At 40.8% G+C, this 20,412-nt stretch overlaps 1 protein-coding gene across 4 annotated transcripts in view; it reads right to left on the bottom strand.

Moving 5' to 3' along the window:
- KIF13A (kinesin family member 13A) overlaps positions 1-20,412 on the bottom strand; it is a 207,861-nt gene that overhangs the window by 123,128 nt on the left and 64,321 nt on the right. For all 4 annotated transcript variants that reach the window (XM_037518911.2, XM_037518910.2, XM_037518908.2 and 1 more), the window contains exon 3: positions 11,637-11,649. In XM_037518911.2, the coding sequence (XP_037374808.2) occupies positions 11,637-11,649 (13 nt within the window). The remainder of the gene's footprint in view (positions 1-11,636; positions 11,650-20,412) is intronic.

Raw genomic sequence — 20,412 nt, forward strand, 5'->3', positions numbered from 1 at the left:
GTTAAAATCTCAGTGCTATCAAGCTATTGCCAGCCTCTGCAGCACGAGTTCAATCCCAGCCGGCCAGGGAGCTACCCATATGGCGCAGCAGACCTCTCCTGTCTCACCCGCTGCTCCGATCAGCAGTGTTTTCGGTCCATCTGCCTGTTTTGCTCCCCACTCTGTCTCTGGTGAATCTTCTCACCCTCCCACACCCCTGGCCTGAACCCCAGTTCTTGTATGCATAAATAAATAAATCTTTAAAAAAAAAATTGGACTCATACAGTAGAAACACACCTATCTCAATTCTGAAAATTGCAAAAAAAACTTCTTTATGTTTTTAAATAAAATTATTTAAATAAAAAAAACTACTGAGGAGGCATAAAGCCAATGTCCCCATGTTTGTCCAAAAGATTCCACCTTGAGCCTCCAGGCTGGTGAATGCATGGAGACTCGGGGAGAGTGGCATTCTTGCAGAGAGCATGAAAGCTGCCAATCCCCTTTCCCCATTCCTTGCCCTAAGCATCTCTTCCATCTGGTGATTCCCGAGTTGCATCCAGTGACCTATGCTGAAGGCTAAGATAAAGGTACCCACAAAGTTGAATGGGAAATAAGTACATTATCTTGTTGGTCATTTTGGAGAAGTTGCAAAAATACAAAGAAGAAAAATGATGGTGTTGCAAGAAACTTCAAGTCCAATCAGATTTATTTTATCAACTGTCTCTCAGAGTCTGGGTCCTGATCTAGGAGCTGCAGAGAACTTTCCCAGAGGTACTCTGAGAAGAAATCAGACAAGGTTTTCCTGTTTACCCACACAGCCCAGATGTCACAAGACTGAGACCTTACATACCTTGCTGGGGAAAAGAAGCCACACTAGACAACAACTCAACAGACTCAACAGTAGGTCAACTACTTCTAAAATTCAAATGGCACAGCAATGTGCCAGCTGAGATGTCCATGCCGTTTATACAAAGCTGTCCTGTTCAGATAGAGCCCATCTCATCGTGGAGAACTAATATTTAAAGCTTAGCCATTATGTCACTAGGAAGTGACAAATTCCAACCGGTACTTCAGTGGTTCTTAAGAACTGAGACTGGACTAAGAACTTGGGGAAGAAAAGAGAGAACTGGTTCTTATCAAATTCCAGGTATGCACACATCACATGGAACTGCCTGGTGTGTGACAGACTTCCATTCTGTTCCTAAAACTAATCCTGCTAATGTTAATAATATTTATAATTAAATAATATTTATAATAAATAATATTTTATATTATTTTATATTATAATATTATATTGTTTATTATATTATTATTTATTATAATATTTTATATTATAATATTATATTATAATATTATAATATCTTTTATATTATAATATTATATTATATTATAATATCTTTTATATTATAATTAATACATAATATATCAATTAATATATAATTATTATATAATTAATAATATTTATAATGAAATAACGTTAATAATATTTATAATTAAATATTTCTCTTTACCATTCCTATTTAATGTTAATAGGTTTATTTACCATTTCATGTGCTAGGAACTTACAAACTTAAATTCATTAACTAGATGATTATAATCTTATTGACAAAATGGCCCTTCCACTGCCTTATTACCTTCTCCGTTCTCCTGGATATAGAGAATATAAAGAAGGAAATAAGTAAACACAAAGCTTACTTTTCCCACTAAACTTTAAAGTCTAACATTAATTCTGATTAAGGATTTAAGATCCCTGTAATAATCTTTAATATTATTGTAAACTTATTCCACTACCTTGGTACAAAGACGTCTTTTAAAAAAAAAAATTTTTTTTTTATTTTCTTACATCATTGCTCATTTTTGTACAATATTTGATTTCTCCCCTCAGGTTAGTCCCCCCCAGTTCTCCCAGCACCACAGCACCCGTAATCCATCACCAAAGTCCCTTGTGTTTTCCCTCCCCTGTTTTGACGCTCTCTACCTCCCCTGCTGTATGCAACAGATCAGTGGTTTGCCTTGAGTTTTGTCTTTTTCCTGATCTTTTGTTATGTTTCCCTATCTCCTCCCTATGAGACCATCCAATAATCCCTTCCAGCTCCATCCATGTTGCTACAAATGGCATGTTTTATCTTTTTTGATTGCTTAGTAGTATCTCATCTGTGTATATACCACATCTTGATCCATTCGTATGTTTTATGGCATTTAGATGGTTTCTATAATTTAGCTCTTGTAAATAGGGCTGCAATAAACATAGGAGTGCGGGTTTCCCTTCAAATTGGTGTTTCTGTATCCATTAGGTATTTTCCCAGGAATGGAATCACTAGATCATATGGTAGATCCATTTTTATTGTTGGTACAAAGATGTCTTTACATAAGTGGCGTCGCCCCAAATGTAAAGAGCCACATCTTCCCCTCCAGTTCTAGGTCACTAGTTACTACAAACTAGACTTGTTCAAAGTGATCACACCGAGGCTGACCCAGATTGAACGTAGAGTGAGTTTTTGCCATCAGTGTCACCACTCCATCAAAGGCCTCCTGTTGCCCTCCAACAGGCCCCTTCAAATTTTACCTGGTGGCTGAGATCTGTGCCACCATACATATGGTGGAATAAAAATTAAAAGTGGGGACTGTAACAGGGGGGTCCCCAGGAAAGGGGGAGGTTCCAGGTTCCCTGCCCCACCCATGGGAGGGTGGAGCTAAGCAGGGAGAGAAGAAGCTGCAGAGGAGACTGAGGAAGGAAGGAAGCAGGATGGAGCCAGAAGGAGCCCTGGAGGAGGCACATGGAGCAGAGACATGTGAAGAAACTGCGCTTGCCTTGTGGTCGTGGACGGGGTGACACAGATGTGGGTGAGACCCGTGGGGAGGTGACAGTGGTGGTTTTTGTCTTGATTTTGATTTTGTTCTTTTCCCTCCAGACTTGTCTGGTTGTTTCTGCTCCTATTCTGTGGGTCCCCACTGGAAGGTGCTTTAGACTGTGACAGGCTTTGGGGCCTTGCTCTGGGCCAGTCCTGCTTGGGTGGACTTTTACCCCCGAGGGGACGGGTCACTTTGGGAGCTTGATTTAGAAACTAGATTCTTTGTCTTTTCTGTATTGTTTCCTAATTATATTAAAGTTCCTTCCCATTAAAAAAAAAAATTTTACCTGGTGGACCCTGGAGGAGCCCTTCCTCCCTGTTCAGCAAGGCCCTCCTCCATCCGTGAGAAAATATATGCACCTGTCCAAACAGGTTGCCTATAATGCAGCATTACCCTTCATTTTGTCCAGACCAATAAAGTCTTAGACAATAGTGTTGGTACTCATACGGAAATGGCATCTGAAAGAGGAACAACTTAACTACTTCCTTGATTCCTTTACTAGCTGACTGTCCCTGTGAGCCCAGCCCCTGAGGACACAGTATCAATATAGTCAATTCATGGTATTATTGCTGAGGAGCTTTTCATAGAGAACTAAGATTGCTGGTTGCTGGCTCTCTTCCTCTGCTATGCAGCTACTTCCAGCTTAGAGCATTGCCCCTTTCTAAATTCCCACATCTAATGTTACGCATCCAAGTACCAAGGTTGAAGATACAACCCAGGTATAGACCTATTTAGAAGATACTCTATCATAGGGCCTCCCTGGTGGCGCAAGGGATTAAGTACAGCACTGTGAAGCTATTGGCAGCCTCTGCAGCAAGAGTTCGATCCCCAGCCAGGGAGCTACCCACATGGCGCAGCAGACCTCTCCTGACTCACCCGCTGCTCCCCTCAGCAGTGTACTTCAGTCAGTCTGCCTGTTCTGCTCCCCACTCTGACTCTGGTGAATCCTCTCACTCCCTGCACATCTGGCCTACACCCCAGTTCTTGTATGCATAAATAATCTTTTTTAAAAAGGTACTATCACAGAGCTGTCTTACATAATTATAACATGATGTAAAGTGAAAAGCACACTATACATTTGTCAAGTGCTGTAAATTTGTTCTTAGTGCTTTCCAATCTATTTTTTTAATTTTTTTGTATAGAGGCATGTTATTTATTTATTTGTTTGTTTGTTTGTTTATACAAGCACTGGGTACAGTCAGAAGCGTGGGAGGGTGAGAGGATTCACCAGAGCCAGAGCGGGGAGCAGGGCAGGCAGAAGGACCGAAGTACACTGCTGAGGGGAGCAGCGGGCGGCAGGAGAGGTCTGCGCGCCATGTGGGACCCTCCTCCGGTGGCCGGGGAGCAGCTGGGGATCGAACCGGCACTGCAGAGGCCACGGGCAGTTTCGCAACCCAGCGCTCAACCGCTGCGCCACCGGGGAGGCCCCTCCAATCTATTTTGAATAAGTATAGTTTTCTCTAAGCTGTTTTAGGGTTTAATAAATGACTTGTATATGTCTCCTTTATAAAATGGTCTATATAAACTTATATAAAAAGCTTTATCACTTGGACATTGTTTAACAGCTTACTCTTTATATTTGAAGATTATACTGTTAATACTAAGTATAGCTGGGTAATATAAAGCAAATTACAGCTTTGCTCAAATACAATAGGTTAAAATGGTAATTACCTTACATTTTACCTAATTGTCTAAGAATTTTCCTCAATCCCATCTACAAACTAAAGAAGACAGTGAAAATATATCACAAGTATAATAGCTGCATAGACATTAGGGGAGGCAAAGGGGATGGATTTTGACATCTGAGTGAATTTCAAAGTAAAAAGAGTAAGAATATATTTTTGATCCCTATAAATATACAAAGATTTGCTTATTTTTTTTCTTTTAGACTATTAGCAGAAGAGAAGAAATATATAGCACCATTTCTATATCAATGTATTTACCCACAATAACTCTAGAGTTTAGGTAACAATTTTTCAGAAAGTTCCTCAGATTTTTATTGTAATTGTACGGGGGGAAGTTACTTATAATCATCCAAACATCAAGGCTTTTCTGTAAGAGACCAACTGAGATGAACTAATACATAAAGGTTGTGTCTCATCATGAAGTTCTAAAACTTGCATTGTTATTATCCAAGTTGTACTTACCTATAATTTTTTGTTATAGATTAAAAAACCCAATTCTCTTATTTATGGAAAATAGTGCTATAAATAGTATCTAACATGCAGTTGGTTAAAGGATTAAAGGTATATGCTTCTGATATTTGTGTTTCCCCTTTTGATTTGTTTTGCTTAGCACAATCCCCTCCAGTTCCACCCATGTTGTTGCCAAGTGGCAAGAATTTAACTACTTTCACAGCTGCATAGTGTGTGTGTGTCTGTGTCTGTCTGTGTGTGTGTGTGTGTGTGTGTGTGTGTGTGTGTGTGTCACAGCTTAATCCACTCATCTGGCCTTGGGCATTTAGGCTGTTTCCATAACTTGGCTATTGTGATTAGCGCTGCAATGAACAGAGGAGTGCATACATTCCTTCAAGTTAGTGTTTTTTAGATTCTATGTGTATATATGGAGGAATTGCTGGATCATATGTGAACCTATTTTTAATATTTTGAGAAACCTCCACACTGTTTTCATAGGGGCTGGAGCAGTCTATTCGCCCACCAGGAGTTTCTTTTTCTCCACATCCTCACCAACACTTGAAGGAAAAAATAACTTTTAAGAAGAAATCCAAGGCACTAGCCTCTATTCACCTATACCTTCTATTCTGCTCAATGCTTTCTTTCTTGACAACAGATAGATACTCCTTTATCTCCTATCTCTTTGCCATAAGATTTCCCCCGAACCTTCTAGAGCAGAGACAGAAAACCTGTACAAACTGCTAGGCATCTGTAACAGATGGTTTGTCATCATTTTTAATTCAATCTATTCGAGAGCTGACCTCTTTCTGCACCAAACCAGCAATTTCTTCTTCAGTGCTGGCTGACTTGATTTTTCATTTACTCAGTTTCAAACTCCAGAGTCATCTGATTCTTTCTCGCTTACTGTCAGCATCCAATCAGCTAGACACCTTCTTTCTACATTGTTTTGCAATTCTTTACTTTCTTTCCCCCAATCTCATGGCACTGCACCAGTGCAGGACCAGAAAAGAGGTATCTTTTCTGGCAGGTTTTATTATCTGGCATATTCAGCATCACCTCTGACCAAACCCAGTTCACTCTATGAACTTCTTTTACATTAACTGTCTGAAAGCAGATCTCAAGTAAGTCACTGCTTTGCTCAGAATAGAGAGAAGCAGGGCCTCTCCAGTGGCACAGCAGGTTGAGCGCTGCACTGTGAAGCTGTCCACAGCCTCTGCAGCGCCGGTTCGATTCCTGGCCGGCCAGAGAGCTACCCACATGGCGAGGCAGACCTCTGTCTTGCTCTCTGCTCCCCTCAGCAGTATACTTTGGTCCTTCTGCCTGTTCTGTTCCCCACTCTGTCTCTGGTGAATTTTCTCACCCTCCCGCACCACTGGTCTGTACTCCAGTGCTTGTATAAATAAATAAATATTAAAAAGAAACGTTAAAAAAAAGAATAGAGAGATGCAATAGAGAGACACTGCAGGTATCCAGGTCTAACTTTGGTACCAAGGGCTTTGAGAGCTGGGTGTGCTTTCTTTTTTTTTTTTTTTCAACTGGGTTTTTTTTTTTTTTTAGAGGCATGCTTTATTTATTTGTTTGCTGGTTTGTTTGTTTTGTTTATACATGCACTGGGTACAGACAGAAGCGCGGGAGGGTGAGAGAATTCACCAGAGCCAGAACGGGGAGCAGAGCAGGCAGAAGGACCGAAGTACACTGCTGAGGGGAGCAGCGGGCGGCAGGAGAGGTCTGCGCGCCATGTGGGACCCTCCTCCGGTGGCCGGGGAGCAGCCGGGGATCGAACCGGTGCCGCAGAGGCCGCAGGCAGCTTCGCAACCCAGCGCTCAACCGCTGCGCCACCGGGGAGGCCCTGGGTGTGCTTTCTATCTCTTTCTAGGTGTGATGTCTTGGACCCCATTCATGTGCCATGAGTCCCCCTCTGGGCTTTGTCAATCTCTGAATAAGAATCAGTGGTACCATTTCTCCATCTCTAAGCACATCTCTCTAAAATCCAATCATCAAATATATGGGGGTTTAATAAATAGGTCTTATGCATTTTTCACTAAGTATACTCCCGAGAATTTAATGGTCTTGATGGTATTATAAGTAATGTTTTTTAAATTTTATTTTCTTTAGATTTATATTCTAATCTTCCATTGCTAATTGCAATACAATTCATTCATTTGTTAGAACTACAAAGAACTTTTATATTTGACCTTTTTTTCTGCCACTGTGCCATTTTTAAGTTGCAGGAGCTTATTCGGTGATTTCTTAAGGTTATCCAAGTGCCTTATTGTCTTTAAACAAAAACTCTGATGCTTCCTCCCTTGCAAGATGAATTTCATTTATTTCCTTTCTTGCCTTATCCTACTGGTAAGTCAATGCTGAAAAGAAGTGACTTGCCTTACTCCCCATTTTAGGCAGAAAGTATTCAGCCTTTCACCATTAAATATGATGACAGCTGTAGATTTTTAATGAATGCCCCTTAACACATTGAGGCTTCTGTCTACTACTAACTTGCTGCAAGTTCAAAACCAGTGTTGAATTTTATTAAATTTTTTGATGTATCCATGTGAGATGATTATAGTTTAAAATTCTGTTAATATGATAATAACATTGATTTTTTTTCATAATTAATAGGCTTTGCTTTTAAGAGCAGTTTTAGGTTGACAGAAAAAAAAACTGAGCAGATAGTACTGGGGTCCTCACGTACTCTTTCTCCCCAGGTCCCTCACACCCCACCCACATTTTCCCCTATTTTCAGTATCTTGCATTAGTGATACATCTACTATGATGGGCAAACCAATACCAACACATCAGAAATAATTGAACTCCATAGTTTATATTAGGGCTCACTCTTTAGAGCTGTACAGTTCTGTGAGTCCTGAAAATGCACAAGCTCATTTATCCACCACTGCAGTATCATGCATAATAGCCTCAATGCCCCGAAACCCTGTAATTCAACACCAGATGATTTCACTCCTATGTGAATATAAAAAACAAAGCAAAGGAACAGTGACAATAAACCCAAATCAAACCCCTAGATGCAGACCACACAACTGAGGTTACCAGAGGTGGGGTGGGCTTGAGGCTAAGGGAGGAAGGGCCAGGGACTGTTGTGGAGGAAATTGGGTGCCTTGGGGGTGGGCATGGTGTGGAAACATGTACCTCTGAATATATACAGTGTTGTAAACCGACAGTACCTTCCTAAAATAAACACACATTGTTTTAATGAAAACATAATTAACCATAAACAGGATAATTGTTAAATACAATTATTTTTAGTATATTCAAATTTAGTACATTCTTTTTATCCTTTTCCTCCACTCCCTCCCCTCACAACCACTGATTTTTCATCTCTCTGAAGGGACCCAAGTTTGCACTGAATGTTTGAATTTTAACTTGGATTTAAAGTGGATCTGGCATATTTTAAGGGTTGAAATAAAGATAGCAATTATTAATAGTAACAATGGTAACAGCATTCAAAAAACACAGTTCCAGTGATGGATATAAAGAATGTGAGACCATTCCTGTATACCAGATGACAGGAATAGTGATAACTCAACAAAATATTCAAGATGACAATCTCCCCTCTATGCTTTGTCAACCACCTCTGAACAGAGTCAACACTATAATTTCTCCATCTTTTAGCACATCTCTCTAAAATCAAATCATCAAATATATAGGTGTTTAATAAGTTTTGTGCATTTTCACTAATGCACAAATGCACTAGTGTACCCCCGAGAATTTAATGGTCTTCATGCTACTGTAAATAATGTTGTGTGGTCTGAATCTAGTGGTTTGATTTGGGTTTATTTTCACTGTTCTGTTGCTTTGATTTTTATACTCACATAGGAGTGAAATCACCTGGTATTGAAACACAGGATTTCAAGTGCAGTAAAACAATTCTGCACGTTACTGCAGTGGTAGATACATGACTTATGCATTTGTCAGAACTCAGAGAACTGTACAGTCTCCTAATTTTGAACATTTCTTAGTAAATTACACAAAATCCTTACTCATAATACAAAGTACATATTGCACTAGGTGATCATTATAATTTACCGTCATCACATAAGTAGACATAATTTCAACAATTTCCCAAATGCAAACTACATAAATACAGGGAGATTACCAAAGCGTCATCTCTGGCAGACCCAAATACCAGCACTTTTGTCCCCTAAACCCTCCGGAACCTGCAAAGGTATCAGAAACCACCCTGTCTTTAACCTGCTTTTATCTGGATGGTTTACACCCAAATATCAGGTTGACCTCTCTAAATTCACAGCTCCTCTTGGACCCTGTCTGCTAGTTTCTTACTAACCTAGTCTATCTCCAGTGCCAATAAGTGTAGGGTTTTAACATTTTATCTAGTCCTAGATATTCTCAGTGGAAATGGTGATACAACTGACCTAATTTGTTGTTTTTGATTGCAGAAGTCAAAATAGGATCAGTCATCCTAGGAATTCCAGAGTTATTTTGCCTCTTGTAGCATTTAACACAACTGATTTGACATATGTTACATTGTTCATATGCTCCCCATCCCAACCCTGTTAGAATTCTAGGCTGACTCCTCCAGTACTCTTTCTGCCCGGAATAATGATCTGCTAACTCGAAACAACTGCCTTCTTAAATGCTTTTGCTAATTATTCATGTCAAAATCTCATTACTTCAATCAATAGTTTCATTTTTATAAAATCATCATTCAAAGCATTTTACATTTGCTTTCAATATTTACAATTTCTCTGCCAAAAAAAAAAAAGGCCTGCATCTACCTTAGAGTCTTTTTCTAACTCTACTGTGTCATTTATTTGACATTAAGATGACCTTTACACTCTCCAATGTGCCTTATGGCAGGTACAAATATATTTATTTTATTATTATTTTTTAAGATTTATTTTTTTTTTATACAAGCACTGGGTATAGTCAGAAGCACGGGAGGGTGAGAGAATTCACCAGAGCCAGAGTGGGGAACAGAACAGGCAGACTGATGAAATACACTGCTGAGGGGAGCAGAGGGCGGCAGGAGAGGTCTACGCGCCATGTGGGACCCTCACCCATGGGCGGGGGGATCCAACCAGCACTGCAGAGGCTGTGGGCAGCTTTGCAGCCCAGCGCTCAACCACTGCACCACCGGGGAGGCCCTACATATATATTTAAATATGGCAATTTCGTGCTAATTTTATTTTGAAAATTTCATGACACATCTTACAACTATACCCACATCAATAATTGCTCAGGGAAGACCTCCTAATCCCCCAGAACTGGCCCAGAGGCCACTGCTTACACTTCTAAAATACTACATGCTGCCTTTTTTCTCCATAGACCTCTTATTATTTGCCCAACTTGCGCTTTCCTCGCTGGACTTAAATGTAGTGCCAAGAACAACACCTATACTCCAATAAACATAAAGGATAAAATTTTGTATTTAAGATGATTCTCATACTCCAAAAGCTAAGTTACGTTTCCCTTCATAATCCCACAGGAAGGTGAGTCTTACCTGCTCTGGATTCCAACATGTCTTAGATTCTGACCATATAACATGTGAGTGTAGCCTGTCTTGATCCCATTTCAGAAACCAAAGCCATTAATTGGTCAAGGGTTGTTCAAATTTCTCTTTCCTTTTGGCACTAAATGCCCCTACTGATATCCAATAAATTCTCACTGGTAACAAAATCACTCTTCAATTATTCAGGGGTTGGGCATTCAGATGCCATGCTTCTCATATTCTTTCTCCCCACCTACTCTCTAACTTTTGGGTTTCTTGCTGGTAAACCTGCCATCAGAGACTAGCTGCAGCAAGCAGGCAACTCCCATCAGAGAACTTTGTGTCTGGCTGCACTACACCCTCACCCCTGCAACATGCAGAGTTGGTGGGAGGTTGAAACTCTATGTAAATGTTTGGAAAGGGGCCTCCCTGGTGGCGCAGTGGGTTAAGTGCAGTGCTGTGAAGCTGTCCTCTGCAGCGCAGGCTCGATTCCCAGCTGATCAGGGAGCAACCCTCATGGTACAGCAGACCTCTCCTGTCGTGCCCGCTGCTCCCCTCAGCAGCGTATTTTAGTCAGTCTGCCTGTTCCGTTCCCCGCTCTGTCTCTGGTGAATCCTCTCACCCTCCCACACCTCTGGCCTGTACCCCCAGCTCTTGTATAAAAAAAAAAAATCTCCAAAAAAAATAAATGTTTGGAGAAATTTTCCAATGATATCAACTATTCTTAGTAGGACACAGAAAAGACAGTTTGTCTAATCAAGAGTCACAGTTTCCACACCATCTATTCTATGATGTTACCATTTTTGTCCTTCTGCTTTCTAGTGATGATACTGTGTATTTACAGCTCCTCCGCTTAATCTGTGAATTAGGACACTGGATTTTCTCTCTCTGAGCCTCATTTCATATCAATTAAAGAGAAAGAGTAAACTGACAGGTCTACTCCAAAGATCAGAACATTCGTTCTGAGAATGAAATAATGTATGAAAGTAAATGTACAAAGTAATGTACAAAGTAAGCTTTATAAATGCATTCTATCTTTATATCGTTATCAACATTAATTGTTCATGATTTAAGTGGACAATTAGAAAGCTTGTTTTTCTTCTCAAAAGGAGAGGTGCTTTGCATGGGTTACTGTGAGGCTGAAACCCTGTATTTCTGCTCACTTAGCCAGTACACATGCCAAATTCCATGTCACCGCTTACCTTGGGAGGTTTCCTTAATGATGAAAACAAAGCATTTCAGCAACAGAAGTAGAGAGGGTTGTCAGCACAGCAGCCACATCAGAGGGAAGCAATGAAAGAGAAAAAACACAAGGAAAACTCAGCATCTTGATAACATGATCTGAAAGATATTCATTGCAAAAGACCAGAGGTCAAATTCACTTTACTGTCTGAGGGATAAATCTTTATATTTGCGCAAAAATACAGTACAGGCCTAATGAATTTCTCTCCTAGTTTAGTAGAACAGAATTCAGTCCACTCAGTCCAGTCATTCAGAAATATTTTAATGACAAAAAATTGTCAATAGAAGGGAATCAAGATCAAGGAAATGCTATAATCATACGGCATGTGGCCAAATACTTTTAAATCAAAAGTATTAAATTTTTCTTAAATGGGTAATACACACACACAAACACACACTTCCTTTGATAAATATTTCATTTAGAGAGGATTTTTCCCCCTCATTTAAAAACCACTGGTTATAGATGGCAATTTTCACATAGGAACCCTGAATAGTTATTTAAAAGCAAGTTACATCCTTCCCCTATACCAAGCACACATGCACTATTGTTAATATTCATCTTTGCACATAAATAATTCAGAAGCAGCTGAAATTGCACCAGGAGAAAACCTATAAAAGGAAATAGTTTTCAAAGAAACAAACATTGGATTGACTTGCTTTGTAAATGTTTTCCACCTGCATAAAATCAAGGAGTTAAACTATGATCTTAACAATATGTGATCTAGGATTGTTCTTGTGATCTTGGTTTATTCCTAAAATACTCCCAATATCAATTCATAAACTGTAAAATTATTGTTCAATATAATAAACAGGGGAATTTTCCTCATGGTTTTTAATCGTTCATCACAGGGAATAGAATCATGAAGAGAAGAAAATGAATTTTCCAGGGCAGAAGGCATGGAAATCAAAGGACAGGAGAGGCAAAAATAATATGATGCCTTTTCTCCATCACTGAGTCCAACAGTCCTCACAGCGTCTGACAAACTCAAACAAAACCCTGAATTCAGCAGCAAGGACAGAATGTCCATGAATTCCACAGCCAGGCAGACAACTCTAAACCTTTAAACCCAGGAGAAGAGAATCATGACATTCCTCTAATGATACAGCTGAAATGTCACCTTTTTGAAATCCTGTGCATCGGCTGAAGGGCAATGAGTCCTTATGTCATTACCTCAAACAGCCAGCACAGGATAATGTGGTTTTTGTCTTCAGGTTTTAGAGGGGAATCTAGAATAACAGATATCTCTGGCTGATCTCAAGCAAGTCTCAACAGTCTGTCTACCCTTTGAAACAAGATAAACATTTATAGATGTTATAATAAAATGCATGGATGTTTTTAATTGCAAGAAAGCCATGGATCTTTGCTCTGGGCTTGTGATTTCTGCCAAGAAATTTTCCTTAAGTAGAAAACTGCTCTGGAAGGCATTTGTTCTGAGCAGGTACAACAATAATGAAAACTTCAGGCATGGTATTTTTGCTAAGCCTGCCCATAAATTGCTTGCTTTACTTTCTGAAAGTCATTTAAATCACTGCTCTATTTAACAAAGGAAGAAAAATCACTTGGGGTACAATAAGCCAATCAGACCAAAACAGCACGGAGCAAGTTAAGAAAATATACATTTCACATTCAAGTTATAATGAACCAAGTAACCTAACAGAGGTGGAACATAGTACAGGAATCTCAAGAGATCTCTCCACAGTTTTTGTGCTTCCTCTATAAGCCAGGGATCCAACAATTGCCACCAGGAGCAAACAAGCATGCAGTGGCTGGACAGACGGAGCAGGTTCTCTATGACCCGAGCAGACAGAGTAAAGGAGACGTGAGTCTGGAGCCCTCAGTGGCTTTTCAGGTTTTTCTTGGGATTTACCAGGTACACAGCAGACAGGGGTGCCAGGGGGCTGGCCTCCCAGCCCCCAGCAAGTCTTCACTTTCTGGGCTCTCCAGCATTGTCTCTGCTTCTCTCGTGGTTCTTTATGCTTCCGCTGGCGTCTCCATGACGCCGCCCTTATAGGCCCAATCTTAGCCCAGGTGAATCCCATCTACCTATGCCCACACCCTACTCCAGGTGCCCGCCATCAGGCATGCATTTGGGACCACAGGGTTCCCTCATCTATCCTAATGGCAGGAGGGCAGAAAAGCCTGATACTTTTTACCTCACCCCACAAAGCTAGTAGTGATTTGCCTCCCCAGTCAACCAATCTTTTCTTCAATGACATTCCAATAACTTTCTTTGTCCTTAGGAAACTAATCCTATTTCAGAACTTTAAGTACTTTAAAAGCATATCCATTTCACTTAGAGAGAGCACATAATATGGGGATACTAATATATTGTTATTTTCTTTTGTGTTTCTGACTAAAGACTGTTTATTAAGATTAGAGACCTGGGCCTCCCTGGTGGCGCAAGGGGTTAAGACACAACCTATGAAGCTATCTGCAGCCTCTGCAACACTGAGTTTGAGCCCCGGCCAGGGAGCTATCCACATGGCGCAGCAGACCTCTCCTTTCTGGCCTGCTGCTCCCCTCAGCAGTGTATTTCAGTGGATCCACCTGTTCTGTTCCCCACTCTGTCTCTGGTGAATCCTCTCACCTCCCACACCTCTGGCCTGTACCCCAGTTCTTGCATGCATAAATAAATCTTAAAAAAAAAATAGAGACATGGCAGGGCAGAGAGAGCAAAGCCACTAGGTCATCTGCTGCTGCTTAGATACACTTGTCATTTAGGTTAGAACGTGGTTCCCTGGTATAGAAGAAAAAGTAAGTCTTTTAATGCATCCAAAGTTCACTTTATTAACTGGCAAACCTTTCCTGAGGTGTGAATTCGTGGTAAGCAACTAAGTCATTGTAATTCACAACCAGTCGTGTTGGGGTAGTTGTGAAGACAAAATTTTCCAATGTGAATAATATGAGTATTAAAATGAAATACAGTATGCTAAACTTTGGGAGAAAAAAGACTAATGACGGTACAATGTAACGATAAGAGTTTTCATAAACATGTGGAGATGATGCATAATATAAACACCTATCACAGAATATTAAATAAATTTTTGTAAAGGCCTTCTGTTGATTATATCGCCAAGACTTCTCAACAGAGTATTCTATCTTATTCTCCCCCTTAGTTTTTTGCTGAGGCACCAGAATGGCTAGGCAAACATTCAATGAACTGCAAAGACCATCCCTTCCAACGGCCTAACTCACCCACAAGATGGGCTTGGCTCCTGACTCTTGGGAAATCACCATTCCATGGACACTTGGGTAAAGGATGCAAATTCCCCACCATTTCCTACAACCCACCTACTTGTTCATCCCAAAGTCTTGTTTTTAACTATTGTTATGCTGATTACTCTAGTTAAATAATCAGCAGGTTGGTGTCTTCTTTCTTTTCTATTCCACAGATGAACTGAACACAATCTGACATTATTTTTTTAAAGATTTATTTATTTATGCATACAAGAACTGGGATGCAGGCCAGAGGTGTGTGGGGGGGTGAGAGGGTTCACCAGAGACAGAGTGGGGAACAGAACAGGTGGACTGACTGAAACACACTGCTGAGGGGAGCAGTGGGCAAGCCAGGAGAGGTCTGCTGCGCCATGTGGGTCACTCCCTGTCTGGCCAGGGATCGAACTTGTACTGCAGTGGCTGCAGACAGCCCCACAGGTTGCGTCCTAATCCCTTGTGCCACAGGGAGGCCCCACAATTTGACATTTTAGAAGCCAGCAAGGTGATAGTGTTTCTGGGTCCCAGGATTTGGAAGGAAAGTAAGGAGATGCAATTCTATACCAAGAGTAGCTCTATTTGCAAAACACTGAAGTTTCCATTGTCTTCCAGGACAAACAAACCAATGGATCACAGCAAGGTCACCCATACTGGGTCTACACCATGCTGCTCATATAGTCCATGCTTTATCCCCTTCTGTCTTCCTGCTCTGCCTGATCACATTTTCTCACTTAAGTCTCAAGTCTCCAATTCCTCACCACTGTCTGAGACCACCTTTGGCCTTCACCACCTCAGATAACCAGGGGTTCCTACGGTCAGGAAAAAATCTCAGCAATACTGGCACCATAAAGCCCTGTAGTGTCCAGCAATTTTGCTTGTATTGAACCCCTGTAACTGTAAGATTCAAATCCCTTGAAAGCAGAATGCATGCCACATGCTTTTCTCACACCCCCGACCCCAATCCCACATCCTCAAGGAGAACTGGAAACACTCTAAGAATGCAGAAGCCACTTTTTACATTAGTGAGTTAAACATAATCTAGATGTGAGAATATGCTTCAATCACCACCACAAACCTTCCATTTGAAGGCAAGATTAATTGCATTTAATAGCTGTGAAGGCTTCAGAGAGTGTTAGAAAATACAGACTATTTCCAATGTCTTATTTTAAAGTAATTATTTCTCTAGGCCAGTTCAAACTGTTTCACCCAGAAAAAGGCTACTAAGAGCTAAAGAAGAACACAGTTTTCTAGGCAAAAGAGAAAAAATGGAGGGGAAAATTATGTTAAACACATGCTCTTCAAATAAGAACAGCAGAGCGTTGGTACTGGATTATACTAAGAATGGATGGTCTTTATATTCCTTTAAGAAAGTTCAAAATGGTCAAAATATTTCCAGTGTCCAGAAATTAGTTGTAGAGGAAAAAAAGAATACCCCAGCATAAAAGTAAGTACAAAACGTCTGTGACTCACTCTGCCCTTGCTGGGAAGTAGGACCACCTTGCAGAGCAGAGCTACCCACCTGCCTTTCAGGGGAAAATACTGTGATGCCTTCTTTCTGCAATATTTACAAAACTGTCAGCCCAGAAATACAAGGAAAAAGAAATGACACTTCTGAAAGTGTCTTTTTTTTTTTAAGATTTATTTATTTATACAAGAACTGGGGTACAGTGAGAAGCATGGGAGTGTGAGAGAATTCACCAGAGACAGAGTGGGGAGAAGAACAGGCAGACAGACTGAAGACACTGCTGAGGGGAGCAGAGGGTGAGACAGGAGAGGTCTGTCATGCTATGTGGGTTTCTCCCTGGCCAGCCAGGAATCAAACCCATGCTGCAGAGGCTGTGGACAGCTTCAGAGCGCGGCACTCAACCTGCTGCGCCACCGGGGAGGCCCTGAAAGTATCTTTTTAACATTGCTTCCCAGAAGCTCAACAGGGGTTTCAGAGTGACTTTTCATTACTGTGTAATCAACTCATTAATAAAAAATATATATAATTAAAATGCAAAACCTGAGTGAACAGAGGAATATATCCACAGTCCCTATTAATTGAGCATAACAATGTTTATGTGATCTGTGTCTATTTCCAGAGTTAAAATAGGTATGTACAGCAAGTAGAAAGTTTTGACCAGTTATGTGACATTATTTATAGAATCACTATCCATCATTTACATCTTCCCAGTTTTTTGTTTGTTTTTGTTTTTTTTCCTAATATTGTCAAGGAAAGTAACACCTGAGTCGTTCCTCCTGGCTGGCAAGTCACAGCCGTGGGCCTCTGTGGGGCGTGGAGGTTCTCCAGGCCACTTTCCACACTCCTGATCCTCATTGCCATGGCTGCGATCCCCAGTTGGGTGAGCGCTAGGTTAACCAAAACAAAATCAAGCAGAGCAAACAGGACTCTTTTGCAATTTTCTTGCTGTGTCTTCAAAAGCATCAAGCAGTGAGGCTTTCTAAAAACATGCCGCACAAATTCTTGTGCTGGTCCTTGATTTAAATTCTAGAATTAAGCATCTCTGTGAGGTCATTCTCGGGTTAAAATATACACGGTCCATCTGCTACTCATCTTAATTGGCTTCAGTTAATATGCTGTTTGGAAGAAGAATAGATACAACTATCTGGTTAACCTTATTTCCAGGATAAGTTTTCCAAGAGGATGTGCATTGTGGGGGCAGGGAGTAGACAGGGATACGCCCACATGAGAATTTTCACTTTGAGAATTTTCACTTCATGAGAATTTTCTACCTTGGGAAGCCAGAATTAAACATCGCGGTGTATCCAACAGCTTCATGAAAATAGGGGTCTTTGCTGAATAATCTCTTAGGTCCTGCCAGACACTAGGCCTTTCATGAGAACCACTCTCCTCCAGGCCTCATAAACAGACAATAGCCTTTTATGAAAGCCAGGCCAGCACCGGGGTCAAGAACAGGGCCAGAGGCCAAACTGCCACTGTCCATGCTTCCTCCACCACTTTGTAATGACAGGACCTTGGAGGCAGTGTTTAGGCTAAGTGCCTGGATTCCCTCACTTGTCACAGTTGCAAGGGTTAAATGAATTAATATATGTAAAATCTTTTAAAGGTTTAAGGTAACAAACACAGGCTGCTCAAAAATCCTCATTTATTTTACTTATAACTTCCTCCCCATTTGCCATGGAAGCACCTGCTGTTGCTGACACCAGATGCTTGTGGTCTCTAAGAGCCTGGGGGACCTGCCACCTCGTGACCCTGGGACCCAGACATCCTGACTCAGCAGACCACACACTCTCTAAGACATCTGTTGAGATCCACCGCATTTCAAAGTCACACTGAGTCTAATAACCAAGGCAGGATAATTATAATTCAAATGGATCCCACTTCTGTTATGAATGAGATTTTAAGAGACAGACTAACTAGCAGGATGGCATGTCTCATTCCTGCCTTCGATACAGACATGGGAGCTGCAAAAGAGTCTGCCAATCATAAATCTGAGACAAAAACCCTATCAGTGATGAACATTCGTGGCAATGTCCTTCTCTAGGTTAAGAAGCATGAGATGAAAAACTTCCTCTGTGGACAGGTAACCAGGACCAGTTTGATTCTACAGCTGAGATATACTTAAAAGCATTTAAGGTAGGATCAAGGGAATGGTTTTAATTTGCATCCAACTATAGTGCTAAAAAGAAATGAGGCATCAGGCCATGAAAAACCTGGAGAAACCTGAAATGTCTATAACTAAATGAAAGCTATCCATCTTAAAAGGTAGGTAAGTATGATTTCAACTATAAAGCATTCTGGAAAAAGGCAAAACTACAGACAGTAGATCAATGGTTGCCAGGGGTGGGGAGAGAGATTAACAGGTAAAACATAGATTTTTAGGGCAGTAAAAATACTCATATGACGAAAAGATGGAAAAATGTCATTATGCATCTATTCATATCCATAGAATATACAACACCAAGAGTGAAACCTAATGTCAACTATGGTCTCCGGGTGATTTTGATGTATCATTTGTGGGTTCACTGACTGTAACAAATGTACCACTTTTGTATAGGATGTTAGTAATGTAGGGGGCGATGTGCATTGTTGGGGTAGGTGGTATATGGGAAATCTCTGTACCTTCCCGTCAAATCTCTGTACCTTCCCCTCAATGTTGCTGGATACCTAAAATGGCTCTTAAAAATAGTTTTATTAAAAAACTTGTTTAAGTTATGCAAAACAAACATCTAACCACCTGGCAGAATCAACAAATGAGAGGGTAACACAGGAGCCTGCCCTTACATAACCTCATTATACATATTTTCTCCCTACACTGCCTGTCACCATCCCAGAGCAAAATTAAATACAGACAAGTCTGAGAATGATTCATGAAGGTTTAGGATTGCCAAAACAAGGCTGCAGGCTGCAGTCATGCTTAGGGATCCTTAGGGACAGCTGCCATGTGGGAATCATTTTTTTTAACCCCTATGTGGGAGTCCTGGAGCTCAGTTGGGGGTGGGGGTGGTATGGAGGGGGTGTGTGTGTGTGTGTGTGTGTGTGTGTGTGAAATTCCCTATACCAACAAGCAATTCTCTGACATCAATACTAGAACTCAGCTCAACTCTGACCCTACTCAAACAGTGATGCATCAGATTCCACTGGTTAATGGCTCAGTCGCCAAGGCTGTCCTCCAGTTAGAGGCGAATGCAAATCCCCTATGCTTCTTACCAAAAAACAGTGGTCACAGGACACCCTTCTCAGCATTAATTTGCTAAAACAGCTCAGAAAACTCAGGAAACCCATTTTCTGACTGCATTACCAATTTATTACAAAGGATATATAGCTCAGGAAGAGCCAAATGTGAGAGATGCAAGGGACAAGGTAAGGGAGAGGCACAGAGCTTTCAAGCCCTCTGCAAGGGTGCCATTCTTGAAAAATGTTCATGTGTTCCTCAACCAGGACGCGCTCCAAAATCCCTTCCTCTTGAATTTTCATGGCGACTTCATTATGTAGGCATGAGTGAACTCATTGGCCATTGGCAACTGAACTCAACCTTTAGCCTTTTTCCCCTCCCAGAAATCCAGAAATCAGAGTGGTGGGGCTGAAAGTCTTGTCTTCTATTCAAGTTGGTTTCCCTGGCAACCAGCTCCCATCCTAGTACAGTTTCTCCAAAAGTTACCTTCATTAACATAACAAGAAATACCTTTATCATTCACAGCACTTGGGAAATCCAAGGGTATTGGGAACAGTGCCCCAGGAATTGTGAATTAAGACTTAAATATATATTTTTATAAATTGCCATATTGTACCCCCATACCATTTACTAACATTTTACCTGCAAGCACTACTTGGTGGTTTAAAAAACAAATCTTTCACCCATTAGGGAAACTCACAACATGGACCCAATGAACAGCAGTATGATGGAATTCTTGAAAGGTAAGTGGTCTCCTCATTGTTGAACAGGAAATTTATTATCCATGGAAGATATTTAAAGATTCAAAATGACAGGAAAATATAAGGAAACTGACAGGTGAAGAAAACTTCTTTACACTAAATGTCAGCTGAGGTGTGAACA

The sequence above is a fragment of the Talpa occidentalis genome, unplaced genomic scaffold, assembly GCF_014898055.3.
Source record: "Talpa occidentalis isolate TD23 unplaced genomic scaffold, MPIMG_talOcc4v2.1 talOcc4.2, whole genome shotgun sequence".
Lineage (NCBI taxonomy): Eukaryota > Metazoa > Chordata > Mammalia > Eulipotyphla > Talpidae > Talpa > Talpa occidentalis.